This window comes from Ranitomeya variabilis, chromosome 1, assembly GCF_051348905.1.
Source record: "Ranitomeya variabilis isolate aRanVar5 chromosome 1, aRanVar5.hap1, whole genome shotgun sequence".
Taxonomy (NCBI): Eukaryota; Metazoa; Chordata; class Amphibia; order Anura; family Dendrobatidae; genus Ranitomeya; species Ranitomeya variabilis.
Genome location: NC_135232.1, coordinates 332,680,453 through 332,706,770, shown reverse-complemented (window position 1 = coordinate 332,706,770; position 26,318 = coordinate 332,680,453). Strand labels below are relative to the sequence as shown.

General features: G+C 44.6%; 3 protein-coding genes across 16 annotated transcripts in view; 1 reads left to right on the top strand and 2 right to left on the bottom strand.

Annotated features, from left to right (window-relative positions):
• ACIN1 (apoptotic chromatin condensation inducer 1) overlaps positions 1 to 18,824 on the bottom strand; it is a 151,384-nt gene extending 132,560 nt beyond the window's left edge. For all 9 annotated transcript variants that reach the window (XR_013224159.1, XR_013224161.1, XR_013224162.1 and 6 more), the window contains exon 1: positions 18,633 to 18,824. Coding sequence is in view for 4 of the 9 variants with exons in the window: in XM_077298863.1 (XP_077154978.1) it covers positions 18,633 to 18,770 (138 nt within the window). In the remaining 5 variants the exon portion in view is untranslated. The remainder of the gene's footprint in view (positions 1 to 18,632) is intronic.
• Positions 18,156 to 25,117, top strand: C1H14orf119 (chromosome 1 C14orf119 homolog). 4 transcript variants are annotated; one of them, XM_077299000.1, is made up of 2 exons: positions 18,156 to 18,288; positions 24,684 to 25,117. In XM_077299000.1, the coding sequence occupies exon 2, from the start codon at positions 24,687 to 24,689 to the stop codon at positions 25,032 to 25,034; it is 348 nt and encodes a 115-aa protein (XP_077155115.1). In that variant the 5' UTR covers positions 18,156 to 18,288; positions 24,684 to 24,686; the 3' UTR covers positions 25,035 to 25,117. The 4 variants fall into 4 exon arrangements, with proteins under 4 accessions (XP_077155115.1, XP_077155107.1, XP_077155098.1 ...); XM_077298992.1 differs by lacking the exon at positions 18,156 to 18,288 and adding an exon at positions 18,364 to 18,461; XM_077298983.1 differs by lacking the exon at positions 18,156 to 18,288 and adding an exon at positions 18,487 to 18,612.
• Positions 25,118 to 25,291: 174 nt separating this feature from the next.
• Positions 25,292 to 26,318, bottom strand: part of CIROP (ciliated left-right organizer metallopeptidase) — a 99,787-nt gene continuing 98,760 nt past the window's right edge. For 2 of the 3 annotated variants that reach the window (XM_077298954.1, XM_077298945.1), the window contains exon 15: positions 25,292 to 25,593. In XM_077298954.1, the coding sequence (XP_077155069.1) occupies positions 25,431 to 25,593 (163 nt within the window). In that variant the 3' untranslated portion in view covers positions 25,292 to 25,430. The remainder of the gene's footprint in view (positions 25,594 to 26,318) is intronic. The other variant, XM_077298962.1, reaches the window with a different exon arrangement.

Genomic DNA, 26,318 nt, shown 5'->3' with positions numbered 1-26,318 from the left:
ACTGAGGACTCTCAAATCTTAATATTTTTCTATCTACTTGCTAACACGGTACAAAGATATATATCTTTCCTGTAGACCTTTTTGAAAAAAACAAAGACAAAACAAAACAAAAAATCTTAGGCCAGTACAAGATTAGATGTTTGATGCAAATCCATCAAAGCAGGTATGAAAACTTGGTGACCGTTGTAGAAAGCAACTTGCAAAAGAGAAAAATACTATACAGGCAGAAAATGTGCAAGAACCTGGAACTGCAAAACATAAACTGGGAATTTATAAATCCTGATTTAACAATACAGTATTTCAATAAATGACTTTCTACCATCGAAGAATCACCCATTGCAAAAAACAAAAAAAAATAAAAAATGGATTTTACAGGTTATTGGAAAAGAAAATTAGAAAATGCAGCAAAAAAACTGACCCAATAACTAGTTGGTCAAACCGCGGAAGATGAAGAAAAAAACGACACTGACCCAGAGATCATTCTGCAACTTAAAGAAAAATTAAAATTCACTCAGCAGAAGTGAACAGTTCATGATACTAACTGCATTACCAAAGAGTTAGTCATGCAAAAGAATAGAAAATGAATTTAACATTGGCTAGAAAAACATTCTATTGCTAATCTCTAATTGCAGGAAAGGTTTCATGTCTTGTCCTAATCCTAAAGGTACCTTCACACTAAGCGACTTTCCAGCGAGAACGACGACGATCCGTGACGTTGCAGCGTCCTGGATAGCGATCTCGTTGTGTTTGACACGCAGCAGCGATCTGGATCCCGCTGTGATATCGCTGGTCGGAGCTAGAAGTCCAGAACTTTATTTAGTCGCTGATCACCCGCTGTCATCGCTGGATCGGTGTGTGTGACACCGATCCAGCGATGTGTTCACTTGTAACCAGGGTAAATATCGGGTTACTAAGCGCAGGGCCGCGCTTAGTAACCCGATATTTACCTTGGTTACCATTGTAAAAGTAAAAAAAAAAAAAAAAAAAAAACAGTACATACTCACATTCTGATGTCTGTCACGTCCCCCGCCGGCGGCTTCCCTGCACTGAATGTGTCAGTGCCGGCCGTAAAGCAGAGCACAGCGGTGACGTCACCGCTGCTGCCGGCGCTGACACATTCAGTCAGTGCAGGAAGCTCTCAGCAGCAGCGCGTAACCCTGTGGACGCCGGGGGACGTGACAGACATCAGAAGGTGAGTATGTAGTGTTTTTTTTTTTACTTTTACAATGGTAACCAGGGTAAATATCGGGGTACTAAGCGCGGCCCTGCACCTAGTAACCCGATGTTTACCCTGGTTACCCGGGTGCTGCAGGGGGACTTCGGCATCGTTGAAGACAGTTTCAACGATGCCGAAGTCATTCCCCTGATCGTTGGTCACTGGAGAGAGCTGTCTGTGTGACAGCTCCCCAGCGACCACACAACGACTTACCAACGATCGCATCGCTGGTCGTGATCGTTGGTAAGTCGTTTAGTGTAACGGTACCTTTAGCCATGAAAAGCCTTAGATAAACGTGTAGTGGATAGGAAGTGAAAGATTTTTACAATAGTGAAGTGAGCCGAATCATGACTAGCAGGAAAGGTTGTGTGTCTATGCACGTGAATAGTAAGGAAACACGTGTCCAAAAAAAGGCTGGTTCTTGCCAATTTAAAAGAGAACTGTGAATTTAAAAAAAAAAAAAGTGACATCAAACCCATGGCTTAGTAATGGAGAGGAGTCTATAAAACGCCTATCTATTACTAATCCTATAGTTACCATATTTTTCGGACTATAAGACGGACCTAGGTTTTAGAGGAGGAAATTAGGGGGAAAAAAAAAAAACTGAAGCAAAAAATGTGGTCAATTCTGTACTTAAGATCACCTATCCTGGTAAATATGGTCCCCTCATCCCTATCCTTGTATGCATGGCCCTCATCCCCATCCTGGTATGCATGGCCCCATCCTTATTCTGGTATGATTGGCCCCATCCCGTTCCTGGTATACATGGCCCCATCCAGTTCCTGGTATGATTGCTTGGCCCCATCCTCTTGCTGGTATGATTGGCCACATCCCAGTCCTGCTGGTATCCATGGCCTCATCAGTAAAGAAAAAAAAACAAAAAAAACCTTTACTCTTACCTTCCTCCGCTCCCTCGCAGTCGCATTTCTCTTAAGTATCGGCACACATGACCGCCCCGCAGCAGCAGGAAGCAGGCAGCTGACACTGTGCGCTGCTGAAGAAGAATGGATACTCACCGCAATCTCCGATGAACACCCAGTGAGTATTCCGGTAGCTGTGCTCAATCTGCTTGTGAGCAGCGCATGATGTCCCTGCCCCATGCACTGCTTAGAAGCATTAAGCAGCTGCTGGCACCGGAGCAGGAGATGCGATGGCGAGGGAGCGGAGGAAGGTGAGGAAAAGGTTTGGTTTTTTTAAAATCTTTTCTGATGGGGCCATGGATACCAGGACTGGGATGGGGCCAATCAATCATACCAGGAAGAAATGAATATTCATTGCCCTCCAAACCCATGGGCGTGGAATGCAGTGCATATTCATTTCTCTTTAGCAGCGGGCACAGGAGTTAGTCAGAGACGCTGGCTCCTGCCTCTGTGACCCACTGCTCCTCCAATACCGCTCCCCCACAGCCAATATATCCGGACTATAAGACGCACCCCCCCATTATCCGAGGAAAAAAGTGCGTCTTATAGTTTGAAAAATACAGTATATTTCAAATATGCCAAAAAATTATTATAGGTGGCACTAGAGTTTGTTCTAGTCCTCTTCCTCTCTTAAGAGACAATTTGCATATTTCCCAGAGGAGCATTGCAGCTTAAAAGTTTCCTTATCTCGGCATGCTTAACATGTCAATCTCCGCAAGGAGTAACGCTATCCCTTGGATCCCGGTCAGATGCCTCTCACAAATCAGGGTGGATAAAAAATCAATGTTTTTAAAAAAAAATCAAAAAAAATCGGATTTTTTTGATTTAAATCGGATTTTTTTGATTTAAATCGGATTTTTTTCAATAAACTGCTTTTTGAGGAAAATATTTTACCATCCAAAGGTTCTTCCATCATGAGATAAAGCTGAGTTGTTTAACTCAGTAGAATAAAGGCTGTATATGTGTAACATTCACAATGCCATGCTCTTCCAGAGGTTTCTGTAGGATTAGTGGGCAGTTTCTCTCCTATATTATCACAGACGCTCGCTTTACTTACGCAGTTCTCAAAACTGAATTTGAATCCGCAGAGGTCCCCGCCTCTTCTTCATGGCAAAAATGTTACAACATGAACAGAGTTGAGAAAAAGACCTTAATCCTATTGTTCTACAAACCTATGAATACAGAATCAACCCCTTCAGTGCCAAGTCCAAGAAGTTAGACAATATGTTTCTGATTGTTTGGAGTGGAATAGATCTGCACAACACAAGAAGAATGTGAATCTAAGTGTTTTGAGGAGGAAGGGCAAGCAGACAAAAAAATGAAAGTGAAACTTTGAGCACAATACTGCAGCATACCCACAGACAGACAAGTCTGGATCTGTTTGTGTGTACGATCTGAGGTTTATTACATTCTTTCCTTATAATGGCAGCAGGCCGTAAAAGAGACCCAGTTTGGGAATATTTTAATGAAGCTCCTTCGCCTATCGGTAAGGCAGGCATGCGTGCAAAATGCAAACGATGCAACAAAGAGATGCAAGGCCTGGTGGCGTGAATGAGGCAACATCATGAGAAGTGCGGTGATGAAGATGACCAAAGAAACACTTCACTATCAACATCTTCATTTCCCTTCTGGTTGCAGTTTTCATAATGTGATTTCAAACGGCAAACAAGTCCTTGGATATCCTTTTGACAGTATTTGCACTTTGCTCTTGCACCTTTCTTTCCAAGATCTGCTGCTGGCATCTCAACAAAATGAACCCAAATAGGGTCTCTCTTACGACCTGCCATGGCTCACACAGATCACTTATGAAGTTTGATTGTTACTACAGCCAAGTACTGCTGACTATCCAACAAGTTTGGGCATGTCAACTGAATGGAAAAAGAAACTAAACCAAAAGTGAAACCAAGCTAGAAGTGTGGAATTAAAGGGCAGTATGAACAAAATGTGGAGGCTATTAATAGTTTATACAATTAAGACATGCTGCTTTTAAACACCTACCTATTGCCATATAGTAAAACAAAAAAGATTTTTACTTACTTTGGGGTCCCCCCCCTCACCCTGGCGTTAGATTGTTGCCCCTAGTTTCGTCCGTGTAACTATGGGCGCACATGCGCACTGCTCTCACTTCTCATTTTAATCGTGATTTATATTAAAAAAAACCTTTTGATTTAAATCAGTGATTTAAATCATGATTAAAATCATGATTTAAATCGATCCGATTTAAATAGAAAAAAATCTTTTGATTTAAATCGTGATTTAAATCGTGATTTAAATCATGATTTAAATCGGCGTGATTTAAATCAATCCACCCTGTCACAAAGCCAAACCACATCTCACACTTTGCACTGACCTGACAAGAGGCAGCACCCCAAAACACAGTGCCTGCAAATTGAGATTCTGGTTTTGGCTTTTATCCTAAGTCATGTGACAAGGCTCGTTAAAAGAGTCGACACTGACTTCTAGGATTGCTACTTCCAATAGATGGCACTAGAGTTCTAATCCTCTTCCTTTCTGAAGAGACAATTTGCAAAGAATTACTGTCGTGGCAATATTCTAATTAGTGGCTGATTAGTCGTGAGAATGTTCCCCAGATTAACTGGACCACTAATCAGTTTATCATGCACCTATGGAGTAACGTAAGAGCGGTGTCACTGCTGGCTCTTTGCAAATCTCTGCTTCCTTGACAATATGCAGTAAGCCGGGTGAACACACTATGGCTTCATCACTGCACATGCCCAGAGGAGGTGGTGACGCAGGACAAAGGCAAGAGATTTGAAGAGCTGGCTGTAATGGCTACCTGAGTCCTGCGTCACCGCGACCTTCTTGGGCATTCACCTTACTTTGCATTGTAAGGGAGGCCGTCGTGGTTATTACCACTGGCTCTTCAAAACAAATGCTAGGGTCCTGCATCACCACTATATCCCTGGGCATGTGCAGTGTGCTGATGAAGCCAGGGTGCGTTCACCTGACTTATTTTTGAGGGGAAGCAGAGATTTGCATATAGCAGGCGGTTACAGCACTAATATGAAGGCGAAGAATGTGCTTGCATTATGGTCATCTGAATACACAATCAAAAGACACAAAATGCACATTGGGCCTCTTGGTAACAGAACTCTGGCATATTGTTCCCTGAGACCTTTGACAGCTGAAAACATGAGCAGGTGTGTTAAGGATACCGAGAATACCCCGTGAATCTGATTTCTTGAAGTGACTCCTCTGTATTACTGGATCATTGTATACAAGGTGGATCGATGTCTGTAGTTGCATAACACATGGTGGTTTCACATATTGCATTTTTGTCAAAATGACACTTTTCCAGTAAAACACGCCGAGACCTAGTGTTAACTTTTAATTCAATAGAAAATACGAATTGGACTACAAATATTGCATTTTTGCATACTCTCCCCCCCCCCCCCCCCCCCAATTAACATATCGTTGAAAAAATAAATAAATAAATAACCAAGACAAAAGATACAACACTCGTATATACTTACCCATTTTAAAATTCTAATACTACTAAGGAGTCAGTTTAATAAATCAGATCCATAGGATATTCTCAGCATCACTAAAGAATTTGTCCACTATTTGGACAGCTTCTCATAACCCATGCTTGGCCCCCATAAAATAAATGTTATTTTCACCTCCCGTTCCAGCGTTGATGGCACTCCTTCTCAAGGGGCTCCCGTTCTGTTGAGACCCACTGCGCCGGCGCCCAATCAGCGCTGGCCTGTCTCAACCGCCAAATCAATGTCGGCATCAGTGTCCCCACCACCTGTCGAATTGAGCAGGAAGAGGAAATCTGAAATCAGCTGCAGCCCTTACTTCCTCTTCATGTTCGATTTGTCTGAAGGGGATGTCAGCGCTGATTGAGGGCCGGCGTCATGTGCCACAACAGCAGAACCAGAGCTCCGACCGTGAGTGCCAACACCTTGAGAACGGCACAGACATGGGAGGTGGTTATAAGCTTTGTTTTATGAGGGCCAAACATTTGGAACAAGAAGGGGGTTGTCCTAGTAGTGGACAACCCCTTTAAAGTTTTCCAGTTAGTATTGTTAAGAGGACTTTACACCAGTATGTGGCTGCCTTTTATTTAGAGGGGTGGCCCAAAGTCCAAAATTAATTTGCATCCTAAATCCCTATTTAATGCCATAATCTAAACTATTTTCTAAAATACTTGAATTAAAAATTCCCTATCCTTCCTCAACTACACTGCTTTTTGCTCTCCTTTTCGCCTACTTCAGCCCCTGCCCCTCCAATCAGAAGTTATGAGCCAGCAATAGAGCGTAATGTTACTGTGCGGTGTCAAAAAACCCAGTTTGCAGAGACCAGTGATGTCACTTAAGCAAGCCGGGTATCCTGACACCAAGCACAGACAGTGAGCTCTGTTGCCATCTCATTACTGCTGATCAGAGATGGTAAGAGTGCGCTGCCATTGTGTACATCGCACAGAGACTGATAACTCTTACTGTCAGGGAGGGGGCAGAGGCTGTGCACCCTGATGACACTTCATTTGAGTATCCTAGCATGCACTGAAATTCTCAAACAAAGTGCCATCAAAGAGGAAGTCGGGAGCACTTAGATCGTGTAGTGAGGCAAGGATAGGAAATTTTTCATTCAAAAACATTAGTAAATAGTTTAGATTATGGCATTGAGTAGATAGGGATTTAGGTTAAAAATGTATTTGGATTTCGAACCACCCCTTTAGGTACAACTTTCCACTCACAAATTTTGCTGCAGAAATTTCTGCGACTGAAAAATCGCTTCCATTCACCTGAAAAGGGTTGCTTTAGATCAGGGGTGGGGAATCTTTTTTCTGCCAAGGGCCATTTGGATATTTATATCATCCTTCGGGGGCCGTACAAACTCCACCCACAAAGTACATCCTGAGTGTGGCACTGGTGTCAGGACATAATCTTTCATTGCATGCCCTTCAGTGTTCAGTAGTGAACACTGCATGTGTGTGATAACAGAGCAATTAGAAATTAATGAGCTGGTGGCAATCAAAATACGCCTCCCTGCCCAAGAATGCGGTCCCTGAGAATCTGCTCGACGGCCTGATAAAAGGTCATCGAGGGCCGTAAATGGCCCTGGGGCCTGAGGTTCCCCACCCCTGATTTAGATGAATTAAGCCAGTTTCACACGACCTGATATTTCCGGTACCGGAAAAAAGTACCAGAGATAAGTGTCCGTGTGTAATACTTGTGGCATATGTGAGGCAATTGTGTGCCGCATCAGTACCACACGTACGGGCGCCTGAGAAGCTGCGGCACAGTTAGTGCTGTTCCCAGGCGCCGGGTGCTGAAGACAGCTCTTCTAATTCTCCCCTGATCTGTGGTAAACTCACTGAGCTGAACTCCGTGAGTTTTTCCTCACGGTGCTGAGGTCACCGCAGTTCAGTTTAACCCGACTGGAAACGCAGCCCTCATGACCAGCTGTAACCTCGATGAGATCACTGCTGCTCATTGATGCTGCACTCACAACAGCTCATTCATCAGTGGTTCTCAGCCTGGACAGTTGCATCTTGGAATCGTCCAGGTTGAAAACTATTTATCCCCAAACATGGATTACGGCGTGGGACAGAACGTCACACAGGTGACGGATATATTTTTTTTATTTTTGTTTTATTACAGGAGACGTTGGCTTCCATGGAATGAGCATTAGGTGAGTATAACGGTTTTCTTATTTTTAAATAAAAATGGAAGTGTTTTGTTTTTATTTCAAATAAAAGACTTTATTCTGGCTGTGTCTTTATTTACAATGTAACTGTAGAATTAGTAATGAAGAGGTGTCTTATAGACAACTCTCCATTACAAATCTATGGGCACGGCGTCACCAGACAATACAAAGGTGACATCAACCGCACAAATATTACTCCACTTGCCACCACCACAGGGAAAGTGGGAAGAGCCAGGCAAAGCACCAGAATTGGCGCATCTAATAGATGTGCCTTTTCTGGGCAGCTGTGAGCTGCTATTTTTAGGCTGGGGGGGTGGAGGAGTCAATATCCATAGCCCCTTACCAGTCTCAGAATACCGACCCCTCTGCTGCCTGCTTTAACTTGGCTGGTTGTGAAAACTGGGGGGGATCCCACCCGGTTTTTCTTTTTAAATATTTAAAGAAACAGCGTGGGCACCCCTCTATTCTTGATAACCAGCCTTGCTGAAGCTGACAGCTGAGGGTTGCAGCTCGCAGTTTTGCCTGCCATCAAAAATACAGGGGAACCCATGCAGTTTTATTTATTTATAGCACAGGCTGATGAATACTCCCATCAGCCACTGCCTGCTCTCACTGTTATTACTGGCAGCAGGTGTAGGCTGATGGAAGTAGTAGTCCCATCAGCCGCCTCCTGCTCTGTGGCATAAAAGTGATGATACTATGCTGTGACGGTAATAACTGACAACCTGGAAGTCGGGCCCTAATTTCTGCAAAAAAATGGGTATTATACCTACCGATAATTCGGTTTCCAGGAGTCCATCCTGACAGCACGCTGGAGGACGTCCTCCTCCTCCTTGCTGGGACAGGAAACAACACGAGAGGTTAAAAGGTCCCACTCCGCCCCCTTTCCTTTAGTGTTTTGACAAGTACCACACCATGGATAGATACCATTTGAATTTTATTAACCAAATCATATTTACAGCATATGACATAGTATACATAAGGGGGGGAAGTAACGGTGCTGACAGGATGGACTCCTGGAAACCGAATTATCGGTAGGTATAATACCCATTTTCCAGGACGTCCCCCTGACAGCACGCTGGAGAATACCAAAGAAACTCCTTTAGGGTGGGACAACTGCCTGGAGAACCTTTCTCCCAAAAGACATTTGTTGGTTTGCTAACACATCCAATTTGTAGTGTTTACAGAATGTGTTCACACTGGCCCAAGTCGCAGCTTTACAAATTTGTTCTAATGATGCCCCTGCCCGTTCGGCCCATGACGCTGAAATGGCCCGAGTTGAATGGGCTTTTATTCCCACAGGACAATCTACCCCTTCTGACACATAGGCTTTTTTACCCTTATTTTTACCCCCAAACAGGACAAAAAGATTGGGATCCTTTCTCCAAGTACTAGTGGCCTCTAAATAATCTAGTACTGCCTGTCTGACATCAAGAGAATGTAAAGATTGTTCTTTTGTATTAGAGGGTTTATTGCAAAAGGAGGGTAGAATTATTTCCTGATTTCTGTTTTGTACTGAAGCTACTTTGGGAATAAATGATGGATCTAGTTTTAGGATTATATGATCCTCACGAACCTGGAGGTACGGGTCCCTAATTGATAGGGCTTGTATTTCCCCTACTCTTTTGGCTGTCGTAATAGCTACCAAAAAGGCTGTTTTCCAAGTTCTTAGTGCAATGGGCATGTCATCTTTCTGGGTAAAAGGATCTTTACATAGGGCTCTGAGTACTAAATTTAAATCCCAAGGGGGAGTTAATTGCCTAACTGTGGGACGTAATCTCTGGACAGCTTTTATGAATCTCATTATCCACGGGTGAGAGGCTAATGGATAATCCAGAAATGTGCTAAGTGCTGAAATTTGTACTTTAAGGGTACTAGGTCTCAGCCCCATATTAAATCCCGATTGGAGAAAATCCAGAACTCTGGGCACATCCGGGTTTTCTGACATTCCGGCCGACCTGCCACCTCTCATACAGAACTTCTTCCAAATTTTGTAATAAATTGATGAAGTTACTGGTTTACGACTAGCTTGGATCGTTGAGATGACTTCATCAGATAACCCTCGCGATTTCAGGATGTCCCTCTCAGGATCCATGCTGAAAGGTGCAATCGTTCCGGGTTTTGATGTAACACTGGCCCTTGATGAATCATGTCCTTCCATAGAGGAAGACTGAATGGACTGTCCATCGCCATGGCTCCTAACAACGGAAACCAGCTCCTTCTTGGCCAGAATGGTACTATCATCAGAACTGTTGCTTGGTCTTCCTGAATCTTCCTGAGGACCCTCGGAATGAGTGCTATTGGGGGAAAAGCATAGGATAGTGGTTCGACCCATGTTTGACTCAAGGCGTCGACTGCTTCTGGTATGTCTGTAGGGTTGAGGGAATAGAATCTGGCCACCTTCGAATTTTTTCTTGTAGCGAATAGATCTATCCTGGGAGTCCCCCAGCGATGACATAATTGGTGAAAGATTTCTTGGTTTAATTCCCATTCTGTGGGACAGACTTCTTTCCTGCTCAGATAATCGGCCAGGACGTTTTGAGATCCTTCTAAGTGGACTGCTGTGATTGACAGGACTGTGTTTTCTGCCCAAGAAAATATTTTCCGTGCCAATTCCTGAAGTGGTTTGTATCTGGGACCTCCTTGGTGTCTTATGAAGGATACTGCTGTCATGTTGTCCGTTAAGATTTTCACATGTTGGTTTTTTAAACGGGAGTAATTCCTTCTTAGAGCTTCCCAAATAGCGTAAAGCTCTCTGTAGTTTGAAGATCTTCGACTGATATCCTTTGGCCATCTGCCCTGGACGAATGATCCTTCTAGATGGGCTCCCCAACCCCACTGGCTGGCATCCGTAGTGATCACCACACACGGGGTACAGGTCCATGGAACCCCCACTCTTAGGTTGCTGTATTGTGTCCACCAGTGCAATGACTTTTTTACTGCCTTTGATAGGTGGATTACTCTGTCCAGTGATGACTGACGTTGATCCCATGCCGAGAGAACCTGATCCTGTAGCAATCTTGAGTGAGCCTGTGCCCACCTTACGCAAGTGATACAGGCTGTCATCTTCCCTAAGACCTTCATGGCTGATCTTATAGTGACCTGGTGCTTTATGAATTCCATGATTAATGCTCTTATTGACACCTGTTTTTCTCTTGGCAAAAAGGATTGTCTTGTGGTGGCATCTAGAAGAACTCCCAAAAATACCTTCCGAGATTCGGGTTTCATGTGAGATTTTTCTTGATTCACGACCCAACCTAGATATTTTAGGACTGCAATGGCTCGATCTCTGTGTAGGATTAAGAGGTTTCTTGTTCTGGCTACCAGCAGAAAATCGTCCAGATAAGAAATTATTGTAATTCCTTCGTTTCTTAAGTATGCCACCACTTCCGCCACCAATTTTGTAAATATCCTCGGTGCTGACGCCAGGCCGAACGGGAGACCTTGAAATTGAAGGTGGCAGGTTTGGTCCGGAAACTTTACAGACAACCTCAGAAGCTCCTGAGATGTTGCATGGATTGGAACCTGATGATACGCACTTTTTAGGTCTAGCGTACACATTACCGCATCTTTGTCTATGAGATGGACCGTTGTTTTTATTGATTCCATTCTGAATCTTTTGTATTTTACATAGACGTTCAATGGTTTTAAGTTTATTATTGTGCGTGTTTCCCCTGATGGCTTTGGGATTGAGAATAGTGAAGAGTAGTGACCTCTGGCTATTTCTGTTGTGGGGACCCGCACTATAACTTGAGAACTGAACAACTTCAGAATGTCTATGAACATTGGTGAATCTTTTGCCACCTTGGTAGGTGGGATACACCTCTGTGGTGCTGGGGATATGAGCTCTATCCTGTAACCCTCTGAAATGATTTTTAGGACATAGGCATTTTTTGTCACTTCTTTCCAGTTGTCCAGAAAGAGACTGAGCCTGCCCCCTATACCTATGGCGTCATTGTCTCCTAGATCTAGGGCTTGACCCAAACAGGGAGTTTCTTCCCCTTCGGTTCTGAGAATAGGCACCTCTATAGGAACCTCTGCTGGGTCTCCACTGTTCTCTATAATCCGGCTGCTTGAATTTATAGGAACTTCGAGGTGGAGGTCTCTTCCGAAATGGCTGGAATTTTTTCGGTTTTTCCTCAGGAAAACCTTTTTTATTATCTGATGCGGATTCCAGAATATCGTCTAATGCTTGTCCAAATACCTTGGACCCTGAAAAGGGAATAGCACATAATTTGTTTTTTGATGCATTATCCCCTGACCAAGATTTGAGCCATATAGCTCTACGAGTCGCATTGGATAACGAACTATTTCTGGCCGCAAATCTAACGGATTCTGCTGATGTGTCCGCCATAAAGGCTGTGGCAGATTTTATGATGGGTAAGGAGGAAATCAAATCGGCCCGTGGGGTTTTATTCACCAAATGTTCCTCTAACTGCCCCATCCACAAATACATTGATCTAGCTACTGATGTGGCTGCAATGTTAGCTTTTATCAGTGCTGCCGACGTCTCCCATGAACGGCGCAACAGAATATCTGCTTTGCGGTCCATAGCGTCTCTGAGACTAGAAGAGTCCTCGAATGGAATAGCCGTTTTTTTAGTAACTTTGGCTATAGGCACGTCGATCTTCGGAATTTCCTCCCATGCCTTGATGTCTTCCGGATCAAATGGTAGACGACTTTTAAATTCTCGCGATACTATCAGTCTACGTTCAGCATCTTTCCATTCTTGTAATATCATCTGTTTGAGGTGATCACTCACAGGGAATACCGTCTGTCTTTGTGATGTCAGTCCTCCAAACATCAAATCTTGTCTGGATTTCGGCCGCGGTTCTTCTTTCATCTGCATTGTATTTCTCACCGCCTGCACTAGATCTTCCGTCTCTTCCACGTGGAATAGAAATTTTCTTCCTTGATCCTGTTCCTCTAATGGTAGTTCTCCTTCTTCTTGATCCGAACTTCTCCCATCAGATTCTTCTTTAGAAAGCACTTCCTCATCATCTTGGTCCAGATCCAACCGTGGCCTTTTACGGCTCCGACCTGGGCTGGAGGGGTACCGCTGTGTCATGGAAGCCAATGAATTTTGTACCTCTTCCCGGATTAAAGACCTCATTTCAGATAGTAATGATGGTTGTTCTTCTCTTACAACTCTGGAAATGCAGGACTCGCATAATTCCTTTTTATGTGCCTCTGGTAATTTAGCATTACATATGGAACATCGTCTGGACTTTGTCAGTGCTTTGCCTGACTTTTTTGCCACTGACAGGGATGTCTGTTGAGTCTCCTTATCCTAAGTATAAGAATGAGTACATCTTAGTGACTTAGGAATAAGTGAGAAAGGTAATATGCGCTATGCGCACTTACCCCAGTCTCCTCACTCCTGGGATCCACATCCTCTGTTTAAATATAAATATATATATATCATATAAATAGAACGTCTCCTGCTAGATATATGTATATAGGGATTTTGCAGCACTGCTGCACTTACCCCTTGTCTCTGGCATTGCAGACCTCCTCTCCGGCTGTTTCACTTGCATGCACCTGCGTCCTGGTTAATGTAGAGCTCACTCCAACCTGTAGAACGCCGGCGCCTATTTTTAAATCTGGCGCCTTTTTATATACGCTTTAGCGTTCCACCCTGTGGAACGCATACCCTGCCGCCGAATGTACCGGATCTGATGCCGCTGACGTCACCGGAAGCGCTATATCACTTACTTCCGCGTTCCACGCAGTGGAACGCACGCTGAAGCCGGGAGGTTCTGCTGCCCCTGCCTGCTCGTATAAGAGCATGCGGACCTCTGCGCCCATCCTGGCGCCGGCGCCTCTTGTCCTTCCTGGCGCCTGAGCCGAGAGCCTCCCCCTGGGAGGAAGCGGCTCACCCAGGAGCGCGTCCGCTCGACTGGTCTCTGGACGCAGGGACTCCCACCCGGGGAGTATGTGCCCTGGGCTACCGACGAGGGGGAAGGATTTTGGACCAGCCGCACGATCCCCCTGAGCCCTCCGGTAAGCTTGATCTCTCGTGTGTCCCTCCATGCAGGGACAGGAAAAACACTAAAGGAAAGGGGGCGGAGTGGGACCTTTTAACCTCTCGTGTTGTTTCCTGTCCCAGCAAGGAGGAGGAGGACGTCCTCCAGCGCGCTGTCAGGGGGACGTCCTGGAAAGTAGTGTCCTTTAGTGGCAGATCGAGTCTGTGCACATTAAGTATTTTGTGCAGAAATTTCTGCATCTCTTCGCAGGAAAAACGCAGAGGCAAAAACATGTGTTTTATACCTGCATTTTTGGTGCAGATTTTTCCCCACTCATTAGCATGGGTGAAATCTGCAGCAAAAACACTGAAAGAATTGACATAAATAATAATCTTTATTTATATAGCGCCAACACAATCCACAGCGCTTTACAGTTTAAGGCTGTGTGCACAAGTTGCGTTTTTTTCGCTATAAAAACACATAAAAACCGCATACATATGCATCCCATCAATTATAATGCATTCTGCAATGTTTTCCGCTATTTAGTGCATTAGGAAGCTCCGGAAACACAAAGGCGAAAAAAAAAACGCACAAAAAAGCATCAAAGACGCGAGAAAAACGCATGCGGATTTCTTGCAGAAAATGTCCGGTTTTCTTCAAGTATTTTCTGCAAGAAATCCTGACTTGTGCACATACCCTAAGGGTATGTGCACACGTTGCGGATTCTCTGCGGATCCGCAGCGTTTTTTGCAGTGCAGAAACGCTGCAGATCCGCAATTGATTTACAGTACAATGTAAATCAATAAGAAAAAAAAAAAAGCTGTGCACACGTTGCGGAAAATCCGCTGCGGAAACGCTGCGGTTTAAAAGAAGTAGCATGTCACTTCTTTTTTGTGAATCTGCAGCGTTTTTGTACCCATTCCATTATAGAAAACCGCAGGGGTAAAAAACGCAGCAAATCCGCAAGAAAACCGCAGCAAAAACGCACAAAAAAAAACGCTGTGGAACTGCACCAAAAACCGCAGGTGCGTTTTCTGCCAGGAGAGGCAGAATCCGCACCAGAAATTCCACAGCGTGAAGAGAAGAAGAGGACGTCATCTGATAAAGATGGGAGGCGCCGGACCTGGACCGTAGTGGGACCGCCCCTGGGTGAGTATAATCTAACCTCTTTCTCTCATCTTTATCAGATGACGTCCTCTTCTTGTCTTCACGCTGTGGCTCTGGCGCACTTTCTCTGTCCTGTTGAGGGCAGAGAAAAGTACTGCAGGCGCCGGGCCGCTCTGACCTTTCCCTGCGCACTGCAGTACTTTGCTCTGCCCTCAACAGGACAGACAAAGTACGCCTGCGCCGGAGCCGCAGCGTGAAGACCAGAAGAGGACGTCATCGTCAGAAGATGGGAGGACCCGGACCGCAACGCCCATCGTATCGGACTGCCCAGGTGAGTATAATCTAACCTTTTTTTTCCCTCATCTTTTAGGATACATCGAGGGCTTATCTACAGCATTACAGAATGCTGTAGATAAGCCCCTGATGCCGGTGGGCTTACCTCACCCTCGATTTTGGGGGTGACAGGTTCCCTTTAAGTCTGCAAATGACAAATAAGCAGCGTGTGCATGAGACTAAGATTCTCATTCACTTTACTGTCGTCAGGAAACCCTTTACGCTTTGTGACAAATCTGCATCGTGTGCACACAGCAATAGGGTTAAATTCACTGACCGTCACATACGAGAGAAAACCGAACATGGTGGACGAGATAAAAACTGGCCATTTTTCATCACTGTGTAGTGTGGCATCTGCTTCCTCATACATAAAAAAAAAATTAAAAATCCAAGTTTCTCATTAGGGTATGTGTCCACGTTCAGGATTGCATCAGGATTTTTCATCAGTATTTGTAAGCCAAAACCAGGAGTGGGTGATAAATGCAGAAGTGGAGCATATGTTTCTGTTATACTTTTCCTCTAATTGTTCCACTCCTGGTTTTGGCTTACAAATACTGATGGAAAATCCTGACCAAATCCTGATGCAATCCTGAACGTGGACACATACCCTTAAACTGTAAAAGCGTCAAGCCCTGGGATGCAACTAGATGTCACTGCGTGGATTGTTTTTTTTTTGACAGACATCTACACACACAATAAAAGCCCCATAACCTTGTTTATAGTCCATAGATCACAATGGATACATGCTGTGTCCATGAACAACATGGATGCCAAAATTAGACCTTATTTTGCCACAAATGTAGTGCTTTTTTTTTGTCTTACATCTGAAGGAAAATGTTCGTACACTTTGGCAGCCACTTTCCTAGCGAAATACAAACTTGAACACGACATCTAGAAAAACCCTGCTACGATTTAAAAAACAAAAAACCACACACTTCTGCACTCATTTTACATACAGAAGAGCAGGAGGTAATGAGCGGACACCGGTAGAGATGAAATAATTTGATCGGGTCAGGGCTTATTCAGCGCGCTATAGCGCTTACAGAATATGCTGCAGAGGGAGCCCGGAAACATGGAGCGCGCCGGCTGATCAGCTGTGCGACAGGCACAGCGCACAGGCTCTGCATACGTGTTGTGACTGTCACACAGCCGTGACACATGTTGCTGCGGTGCTGGTCAGCCGGCGCGCTCCATGTTTCCGGGTTCCCTCTGCAGCTTATTCTGTAAGGCTACGTTCACATTTGCATTGTGCGCCGCAGCGTCGGCGCCGCAACGCACACAAAAACGTAGCAAAACGCATGCACAACGCTGCGTTTTGCGCCGCATGCACAACGCTGCGTTTTGCGCCGCATGCACAACGCTGCGTTTTGCGCCGCATGCACAACGCTGCGTTTTGCGCCGCATGCACAACGCTGCGTTTTGCGCCGCATGCACAACGCTGCGTTTTGCGCCGCATGCACAACGCTGCGTTTTGCGCCGCATGCACAACGCTGCGTTTTGCGCCGCATGCACAACGCTGCGTTTTGCGCCGCATGCACAACGCTGCGTTTTGCGCCGCATGCACAACGCTGCGTTTTGCGCCGCATGCACAACGCTGCGTTTTGCGCCGCATGCACAACGCTGCGTTTTGCGCCGCATGCACAACGCTGCGTTTTGCGCCGCATGCACAACGCTGCGTTTTGCGCCGCATGCACAACGCTGCGTTTTGCGCCGCATGCACAACGCTGCGTTTTGCGCCGCATGCACAACGCTGCGTTTTGCGCCGCATGCACAACGCTGCGTTTTGCGCCGCATGCACAACGCTGCGTTTTGCGCCGCATGCACAACGCTGCGTTTTGCGCCGCATGCACAACGCTGCGTTTTGCGCCGCATGCACAACGCTGCGTTTTGCGCCGCATGCACAACGCTGCGTTTTGCGCCGCATGCACAACGCTGCGTTTTGCGCCGCATGCACAACGCTGCGTTTTGCGCCGCATGCACAACGCTGCGTTTTGCGCCGCATGCACAACGCTGCGTTTTGCGCCGCATGCACAACGCTGCGTTTTGCGCCGCATGCACAACGCTGCGTTTTGCGCCGCATGCACAACGCTGCGTTTTGCGCCGCATGCACAACGCTGCGTTTTGCGCCGCATGCACAACGCTGCGTTTTGCGCCGCATGCACAACGCTGCGTTTTGCGCCGCATGCACAACGCTGCGTTTTGCGCCGCATGCACAACGCTGCGTTTTGCGCCGCATGCACAACGCTGCGTTTTGCGCCGCATGCACAACGCTGCGTTTTGCGCCGCATGCACAACGCTGCGTTTTGCGCCGCATGCACAACGCTGCGTTTTGCGCCGCATGCACAACGCTGCGTTTTGCGCCGCATGCACAACGCTGCGTTTTGCGCCGCATGCACAACGCTGCGTTTTGCGCCGCATGCACAACGCTGCGTTTTGCGCCGCATGCGTCCTTTTTTTCATTGATTTTGAACGCAGCAAAAATGCAACTTGCTGCGTCCTCTGCGCCCGGACGCGGGCGCCGCAGGGACGCATGCGGCGCAAAACGCAAGTGCGACGCATGTCCATGCGCCCCCATGTTAAATATAGGGGCGCATGACGCATGCGGCGCCCGACGCTGCGGCGCAGACCGCAAATGTGAACGTAGACTTAAGCGCTATAGCTTGTCGAATAAGGAGAGAGCCGAACATATTCGCTCATCTGTACTCAGGGGCAATGGTCGCATTTATGAGGTGATGAATGGTGCCGGCGTCCCTCGGTGGCCACCTCGGCCCAGGTATGACGTATACGGCCACTGTCTGCGCACTGAGGTAAATAGCCGGCATTCTGCTGCCCACGGGCCTACAGGGCCCACAGTGAGGAGAACCTGTGGTAACAGCCATTTCTCAGCCTCCCGACCACTGCGCATGGGATAACCAGAGGCGCTGGACATAAGAGCTGTGGTCACATCAGCACGCTGCCATATGTCACACGAGGCAGTCCTCCCAGTGTATCCAGCCCGTCACCAGCAGGGCCAGTGAGCAGCTCGCAGGAGCACGGCCATATTTAGACCGCGGCGCCGGCCGTTGCTCAGGTCACATTCAGTTTATGGATTTGTTTTTAGATCCCATAATTGCGCAGGAACGCGCACAAGGGGGCGGGACAAGACCCGGGCCGCGCGCCCGTACAAGACGCCAAGCGGGAAAGGGCGGGAAGAAGGCCTCTTCGGCACTAGCGCGCATGCGTTACGCTCTGCCATAAACCAATGTACGTCTGCGCCGCTCACAACGCAGACTCAGCGCAGGCGCGTTACAATGTACGATAGGAAGAGGAGGGGGGAGTCGGGAACGCGCAGGAAGCTTGTTGTGGGGAGTGCGCGTTTCCGCGGGATGTGCCGTTATACCTCGGTAGCGAGCAGGTACTCGCACACAGACTCACCCCCTTTAGTCGCTTCATCAGTGCGCTCTTTTGACCGCTTTTAGCTAATCCCCGCTCCTCAAGCGCCGCCCGTAAGTCGGTGACCCGAAGGCTGTCCAGCGGCCTCCCGTCCAGCGTCACATCCTCTAGTTCTGCCATTTTCTGCGTCTTGGTGCAGCCCCAAGCCAGTAACAAACCGAAGCACCGGCTGCGGGGCGCTATACGACCGACTTCGGCCGATCCCGCTGCGTGACGTCAGCCTCGGGCACTTCCGCCTCCGAGCTCGGGTTTTTTCGGAGAAGCTCTCCCCCCTCCCCCCTACCTTCCTTTTACGTCACATTCGCTCCAGCTTTAGGCCCCGCCTCCATTTGGTGTAGTGGTAAGTCGGTTAGTTCCGGACCTTTTCTTGGAGCGACAGCTCCATCTAGCGGCAATTTCTGGGTATTGTAAGAACTGGCAATACCAACTCCCAGTTTATAGTAAATGGTATCCATACAGAGCTGAATTTGTGGCTGTATTCAGAAATAGTAAAAATAAGTAAACTGACTGAACAATATATATAATAATTATAAATGCTGGTGCATAGCCAAAAAAATACATACATAAAAATAGATTATGGCTGCACACATCTGTGCTAAAATAAGGAAGTTTGAAATCTAAGGAATAGGAATAGCATAACGGCTTATGAACTTTATGAACAAACATGAGATTTTAGCACAAGATTTGGCCAAATATTGTGAGCCCATTCACCAACGACAAGGTAATCTCAGATTGAATGGGTAACTACACTGCCTGCCTGGTGTGAACACTTACCTATGGTCTCTGAGCTACTGCCCAATGTGAACACATGCTTGTGGCTAATGACATGATAAAGCCTTCTTATATAGGGAGGCTCAGAACCAATAGTGTTAAGATGTAATTCAATCTGAGATTACCTTGTCGTTGGTGAATGGGCTCACAATATTTGGCCAAATCTTGTGCTAAAATCTCATGTTTGTTCATAAAGTTCATAAGCCGTTATGCTATTCCTATTCCTTAGATTTCAAACTTCCTTATTTTAGCACAGATGTGTGCAGCTATAATCTATTATTATGTATGTATTTTTTTGGCTATGCACCAGCATTTATAATTATTATATATATTGTTCAGTCAGTTTACTTATTTTTACTATGTACTATTTTCTGACTTGAACGTCCCGCCCTTCACCATACCTGTGATTTTTAATTACATCTTAACACTATTGGTTCTGAGCCTCCCTATATAAGAAGGCTTTATCATGTCATTAGCCACAAGCATGTGTTCACATTGGGCAGTAGCTCAGAGACCATAGGTAAGTGTTCACACCAGGCAGGCAGTGTAGTAACCCATTCAATCTGAGATTACCTTGTCGTTGGTGAATGGGCTCACAATATTTGGCCAAATCTTGTGCTAAAATCTCATGTTTGTTCATAAAGTTCATAAGCCGTTATGCTATTCCTATTCCTTAGATTTCAAACTTCCTTATTTTAGCACAGATGTGTGCAGCCATAATCTATTATTATGTATTCAGAAATAGTCATGCAAGTGTGCTGTCTGGGAATCATTGACATTTCTACTTTGTGGAGCAGGTTTTCAGGCTTGGTTCACACCTGCATTGTGTTTTTATGATCTAAAATAACCCAGGATGCAGTGTCAGGTCTGATGCCCAGTGGCCATGCCATGGGGCAATGTCCGACAGATCCAGATGATTTCTAACAGCACTCCAGGACAGAGGTATTTTGCAGGTTAACGAGCAGGCCTCATTTTTTAATTCTGACCGCTGTCACTTTATGAGGCGCACTTTACCTCTATTAAGATGGTTGCTTCCACACTTCCGGTTACAGCTCTGACGCACACTTCCGGTTTTCCGTCCCTCTATTCCGTCCCCCCGCGCCTGATCACATGGGCCCATGTGTATCGGCGTGGTGGGCGGGACTTGGGTCGATGGATTTCCGGTAGCTCCTGCATATGAGGACGGGGAATCACTTCTCGGGTATGCCTCCCTTGAGGAAGGGACACCCGAAACGCGCGTCGGGAGGAAGGGGACATCACGGTACCTGCTGTATATTTATCCTTTACTTACATCGGTACGTTTCAGCCCTTATGTTGTTCTGTTCATGAGCGTTCCCACAGTGGATTATGGAGTATATATAGACTATTAGCCTATGGATGGTCTCCATATGGGCCTGTACCAGTATGTTTTCTATAATGGGTGCCATGTTGTTCCTCTTTTGTTGTAGCTACGGCCTGTGCGCCGGTTTTAACCCATTACTGTCACTGTTTGATTTGTTTCATGTTTTATAGCTTTAATAAAATTGATTTTTTCTACGTTAGGACTGGTACACTATTTTTTTCTTTTGTGGTTATGTTACTTTTTGGTGTGTCCTGCACACTTGTATCCATTTAGGTTTCCCTGCATGGTACCATGATGGTTCTATTGTTTGGGTTCCTTATATGCTTTCTACAATTTCACTTTATGAGCTCTGGAATGCTTCAACGGATCCCACTGATCCTGAGATTGTTTTTGTTTTTTTCTGTGCCTCAAAAGTAGTTTTCAATCAATTGACATACTCCGAAATTGTGCGACAAATTGTACTGTTTGTTTTATCCTATTAGCCCTTTTGAAAATTACAAACTTGTGGCCAAAACAATCTTTTAGCAGGAAAAAATGGTAATTTTTCATTTACTCAGCCCAATGTTATACATAAATGTGAATTAATAAAAGAAATTGGTGGCAAGCATGATATACACATGGGTAAAACTAATAATAAACCTGATGCAATATTATATACCACCCATAGTATACATTGGGACTATATCTGAACCAAAAATGCCAAAACCAAAGAAACACAGTCATGAAGTCCAACCAAAAAAAGACTATGTAAATTTGATTAACAAGATATAAATAGAACAAGTACAAAGGCATGGGAGGGAATATATGCACACACCTGTAACCAGCATACAGAAATTGGGCTAGAAAGACCCTGCAAAATCATCATGTTGTACCTATAATAACATTCATTGCTCTGGCCATTGTTCCAACAAATTCAAGGGAAATAGTTCAATGCCTAGTGAGGGCCATAAAATTACAGATACCAAATATACTCGAGTATAAGCCGACCCGAGTATAAGCCGACACCCCTAATTTTGCAACAAAAAACTGGGAAAGCTTAATGACTCGAGTATAAGCCTAGGGTGGAAAATGAAGCAGCTACTGGTAAATGATAAAAATAGATACCAGTAAAAGTAAAAATAATTGAGACATCAGTAGTTTAAGTGTTTTTGAATATCCATATTGAATCAGGAGCACATATAATGATCCATACAGTTCATGATGGCCCCATAAGATTCTCCATACAAAATACGCCCCATATAATGCTCCATAAAATTTATGATGGGCCCCATAAGATGCTCCATATTAAAATATGCCCCATATAATGCTGCACAAATGCTGATTATGGCCCCATAAGATGCTCCACATAACAATGTGCCACATATAATGCTCCATACAGTTCTTTATGGCCCCATAAGATGCTCCATATAACAATGTGCCCCATATAATGCTCCATACAGTTCTTTATGGCCCCATAAGATGCTCCACATAACAATGTGCCCCATATAATGCTCCATACAGTTCTTTATGGCCCCATAATATGCTCCACATAACAATGTGCCCCATATAATGCTCCATACAGTTCTTTATGGCCCCATAAGATGCTCCATATAACAATGTGCCCCATATAATGCTCCATACAGTTCTTTATGGCCCCATAAGATGCTCCACATAACAATGTGCCACATATAATGCTCCATACAGTTCTTTATGGCCCCATAAGATGCTCCATATAACAATGTGCCCCATATAATGCTCCATACAGTTCTTTATGGTCCCATAAGATGCTCCACATAACAATGTGCCACATATAATGCTCCATACAGTTCTTTATGGCCCCATAAGATGCTCCATATAACAATGTGCCCCATATAATGCTCCATACAGTTCTTTATGGCCCCATAAGATGCTCCACATAACAATGTGCCCCATATAATGCTCCATACAGTTCTTTATGGCCCCATAAGATGCTCCATATAACAATGTGCCCCATATAATGCTCCATACAGTTCTTTATGGCCCCATAAGATGCTCCACATAACAATGTGCCACATATAATGCTCCATACAGTTCTTTATGGCCCCATAAGATGCTCCATATAACAATGTGCCCCATATAATGCTCCATACAGTTCTTTATGGTCCCATAAGATGCTCCACATAACAATGTGCCACATATAATGCTCCATACAGTTCTTTATGGCCCCATAAGATGCTCCATATAACAATGTGCCCCATATAATGCTCCATACAGTTCTTTATGGCCCCATAAGATGCTCCATATAACAATGTGCCCCATATAATGCTCCATACAGTTCTTTATGGCCCCATAAGATGCTCCACATAACAATGTGCCACATATAATGCTCCATACAGTTCTTTATGGCCCCATAAGATGCTCCATATAACAATGTGCCCCATATAATGCTCCATACAGTTCTTTATGGCCCCATAAGATGCTCCATATAACAATGTGCCCCATATAATGCTCCATACAGTTCTTTATGGCCCCATAAGATGCTCCACATAACAATGTGCCAAATATAATGCTCCATACAGTTCTTTATGGCCCCATAAGATGCTCCATATAACAATGTGCCCCATATAATGCTCCATACAGTTCTTTATGGCCCCATAAGATGCTTCATATAACAATGTGCCCCATATAATGCTCCATACAGTTCTTTATGGCCCCATAAGATGCTCCATATAACAATGTGCCCCATATAATGCTCCATACACTTCATACGGTTGCGTCGTGTTTTGGCGGACCGTCGGCACAAAAAAAGTTACATGTAACTTTTTTGCGCGTCGCGTCCGCCATTTTCGACCACGCATGTGCGGCCGAAACTCCGCCCCCTCCTCCCCGGACATTACAAAGGGGCAGCGGAAGCATCGTAAGACTGCTTCCGCTGCCCACGTCGGGCATTTATTTCACAGCATGCGTCGGTACGTCGGCCCGACGCACTGCGACGGCCCCGTACTGACGCTAGTGTGAAAGCAGCCTAACAAAAGAAAATGATGTTTCAAAAATGATGTTGATGTAAAGTAGACATGTGGGAAATGTTATTTATTATCTATTTTGTGTGACATAGCTCTCTGGTTTAAGAGTGTGAACATTTTCAAAATTTTCACCACAATTCTGATATTTTCACAAATTAATCAAAAACATTAACCTAAATTTACTACTAACAAAGTATGACTTGTCACGAAAAAACAATCTAAGAATCACTGGCATCCGTTGAATCGTTCCAGTGTTGTTACCACATAAAGTGACACTGGTCAGAATTGTAAGGCTATGTGCCCTCGTTGCGTTTGTTAAGCGTTTAAGCATTTTTTCGCTACGGAAACGCTTAAAAAACGCTTACAAAACGCATCCCATCCATTATTTCTAATGGCATTCCGCAATTGTGCCCATGCTGCATTTTTTTCCACAGCGGAAATCCATCACGGAAAAAAACACAGCATGTTCATTCATTTTGCAGAATCACGGCGATTTTGCCGCTATTTAGTCGTATTGGGACGAATGGAAAAAAAAGCATGAAAAACGCGACAAATACGCGATAAAAATGCAAAAAAAACACGAGCGGATTTCCTGGCAAGGGAGTGTCCGTTTTGATGAGGAAAATTCTGCTTACATTCTGCAACGTGGGCACATAGCCTAAAAGTTGGCGTGGTCAAGAAGGTGAAAACGGGCTGTAGCACGAAAGGGTTAATAACCTCATTGATGACATGCCAAAGTGTGCAAGTGTATTTCTGCACATTGCTCTCATACTCCATGCTGAGTAAATCAAGATGTTTTGAAAATGCTGTTTCCATTTTTTCACCATTTGCATATTCAATGCCTATCAATCCATAATTCTATGCCTATCCCTTCTTTGTCTCATAATTTCAATGTTGAGGAGTGTATATTAATTTTAATCTTGGGTCCATATCTTTTAGGTTATGACAGAGGAGGCCATTTCTATTTCTTATGTCCCAGCACAAGAAATGCGATGTGTCCTGCACTGGTTTACTGAATGGACAGAACACCAACGAAACCGCTTTCTGCAGGACCTTCTGTGCAAAGCAGTGCCTGGCAAGCTGTGCTTGCTCCTCGAAGGACTGAGTTCCTTGCAACTGTCTGCACCGCCACCAAGCCTTTTTCAGTGTCAAATGAGACTTTGGGATCAGTGGTTCCAAAGCTGGGATGAGGATGAACGAAATGAATTTTTACGACAACTGGAGCAGCAGGACCCAAACTTTGTAGCCCAGTTTTACAAGGAAGTAGCAGGAACTGCAGGAAAGGCCTAGCCTAGAGACCTCAGAAGTGTCAGAATAAAAACAAAGCATTACCAATTTATGCATTAAAATACAAATAGTAATGTAGTACCAAGTGCCTTGGAGTTGTGTTACGTTTCTTTCACTAAATACGAGGAGCAATTTTTTTCCTTACAGTTCATTTTGTGAAACATTTTTGAAGAAACCAGTCATTGTACAAACAGAAGTCATTATAAAATTGAAAGCATTTATTTGGAAATTGTCACAAAGCTTAATCACTTTGGTGTAAAAAAAAAAATATACGGTAAGTAAAATTCTCATTTCCAGAAGTTTAAATTTCTTACTTTTAAAAAGGATAAAATTGAAAAAAATGTCTTCATGCCTGCTATGAAGTAAATCCAGGAATGAATCATTCCTTGTATAGCTTCTTCAGGGCTGTGAGTGATAAATGTCTCTTACTTGCAAGACTCTAGCCTTGTATTTACACCAGCAGACAGCAAGAATCAGCACTGCACAAAGTAGGACCCCAAGGCAGCCACCAATTAGCCCAAGATGACCGAGAATGCTGTTATGAGAGCCCGGGGACAAGATCCTGTGGAAGTAAAAATCTGGTTATTAGGTAATAAGATGGATGTGCATAACCTCTTAACCTAGCCTACATTACAGCTTGTATTTCTCCTGTCTGTAGGCAAAAGCTCTGTACATAAATGCTTTGCCCAGTTCTGGAAAGTGTGGCCAGATTCCATCCAGCAGAAACTTTAGCCTTAAGTCATCCACTTCTTCAAGCTGTACTGTAAATCTAAGCCTGGATTCGCAATAGGTTTTACTGCTGTATTTTAAGCCAAGCCAAAAGTAGATCCAACAGGATGCATATATATGTAAGATACAGTGTGGCCCAACAGTAGCCATACTGTGGAATCAAAGACCTTTATCAAAACAGATTATATGGGTAAACATAACACATTCACACATTTTATTACATTTGTTTAACACAATTTCATCTTGTAACTGCTCAAAACATTTTCCATCAACATTGCAACATTCTCTCAACCTGTAAAACTACACAAGAGAAAAAGACAGCATCATAGAAATGGGATCACCGCATATATATTTAAAAAATAAAAAATTTTATTATTTAAACCACAACACACAAACAACTGTTATAAAAACAATTAAAAACTCCCACAAACAATGGGAGATGAGGGTCCAGATAATACAAAATACAATACTTAAGAAAATGTTGGAGAGTCCTATAGCAGCTGTTACTGCCGGTAGCAACAGGTGCACATGCAATGGGAAAAGTAATGAAATATAATG

Bases quoted from the DNA above. Each gene is read 5' to 3' on its own strand.
- C1H14orf119 (XM_077299000.1), top strand. From the start codon at position 24,687: ATGACAGAGGAGGCCATTTCTATTTCTTATGTCCCAGCACAAGAAATG.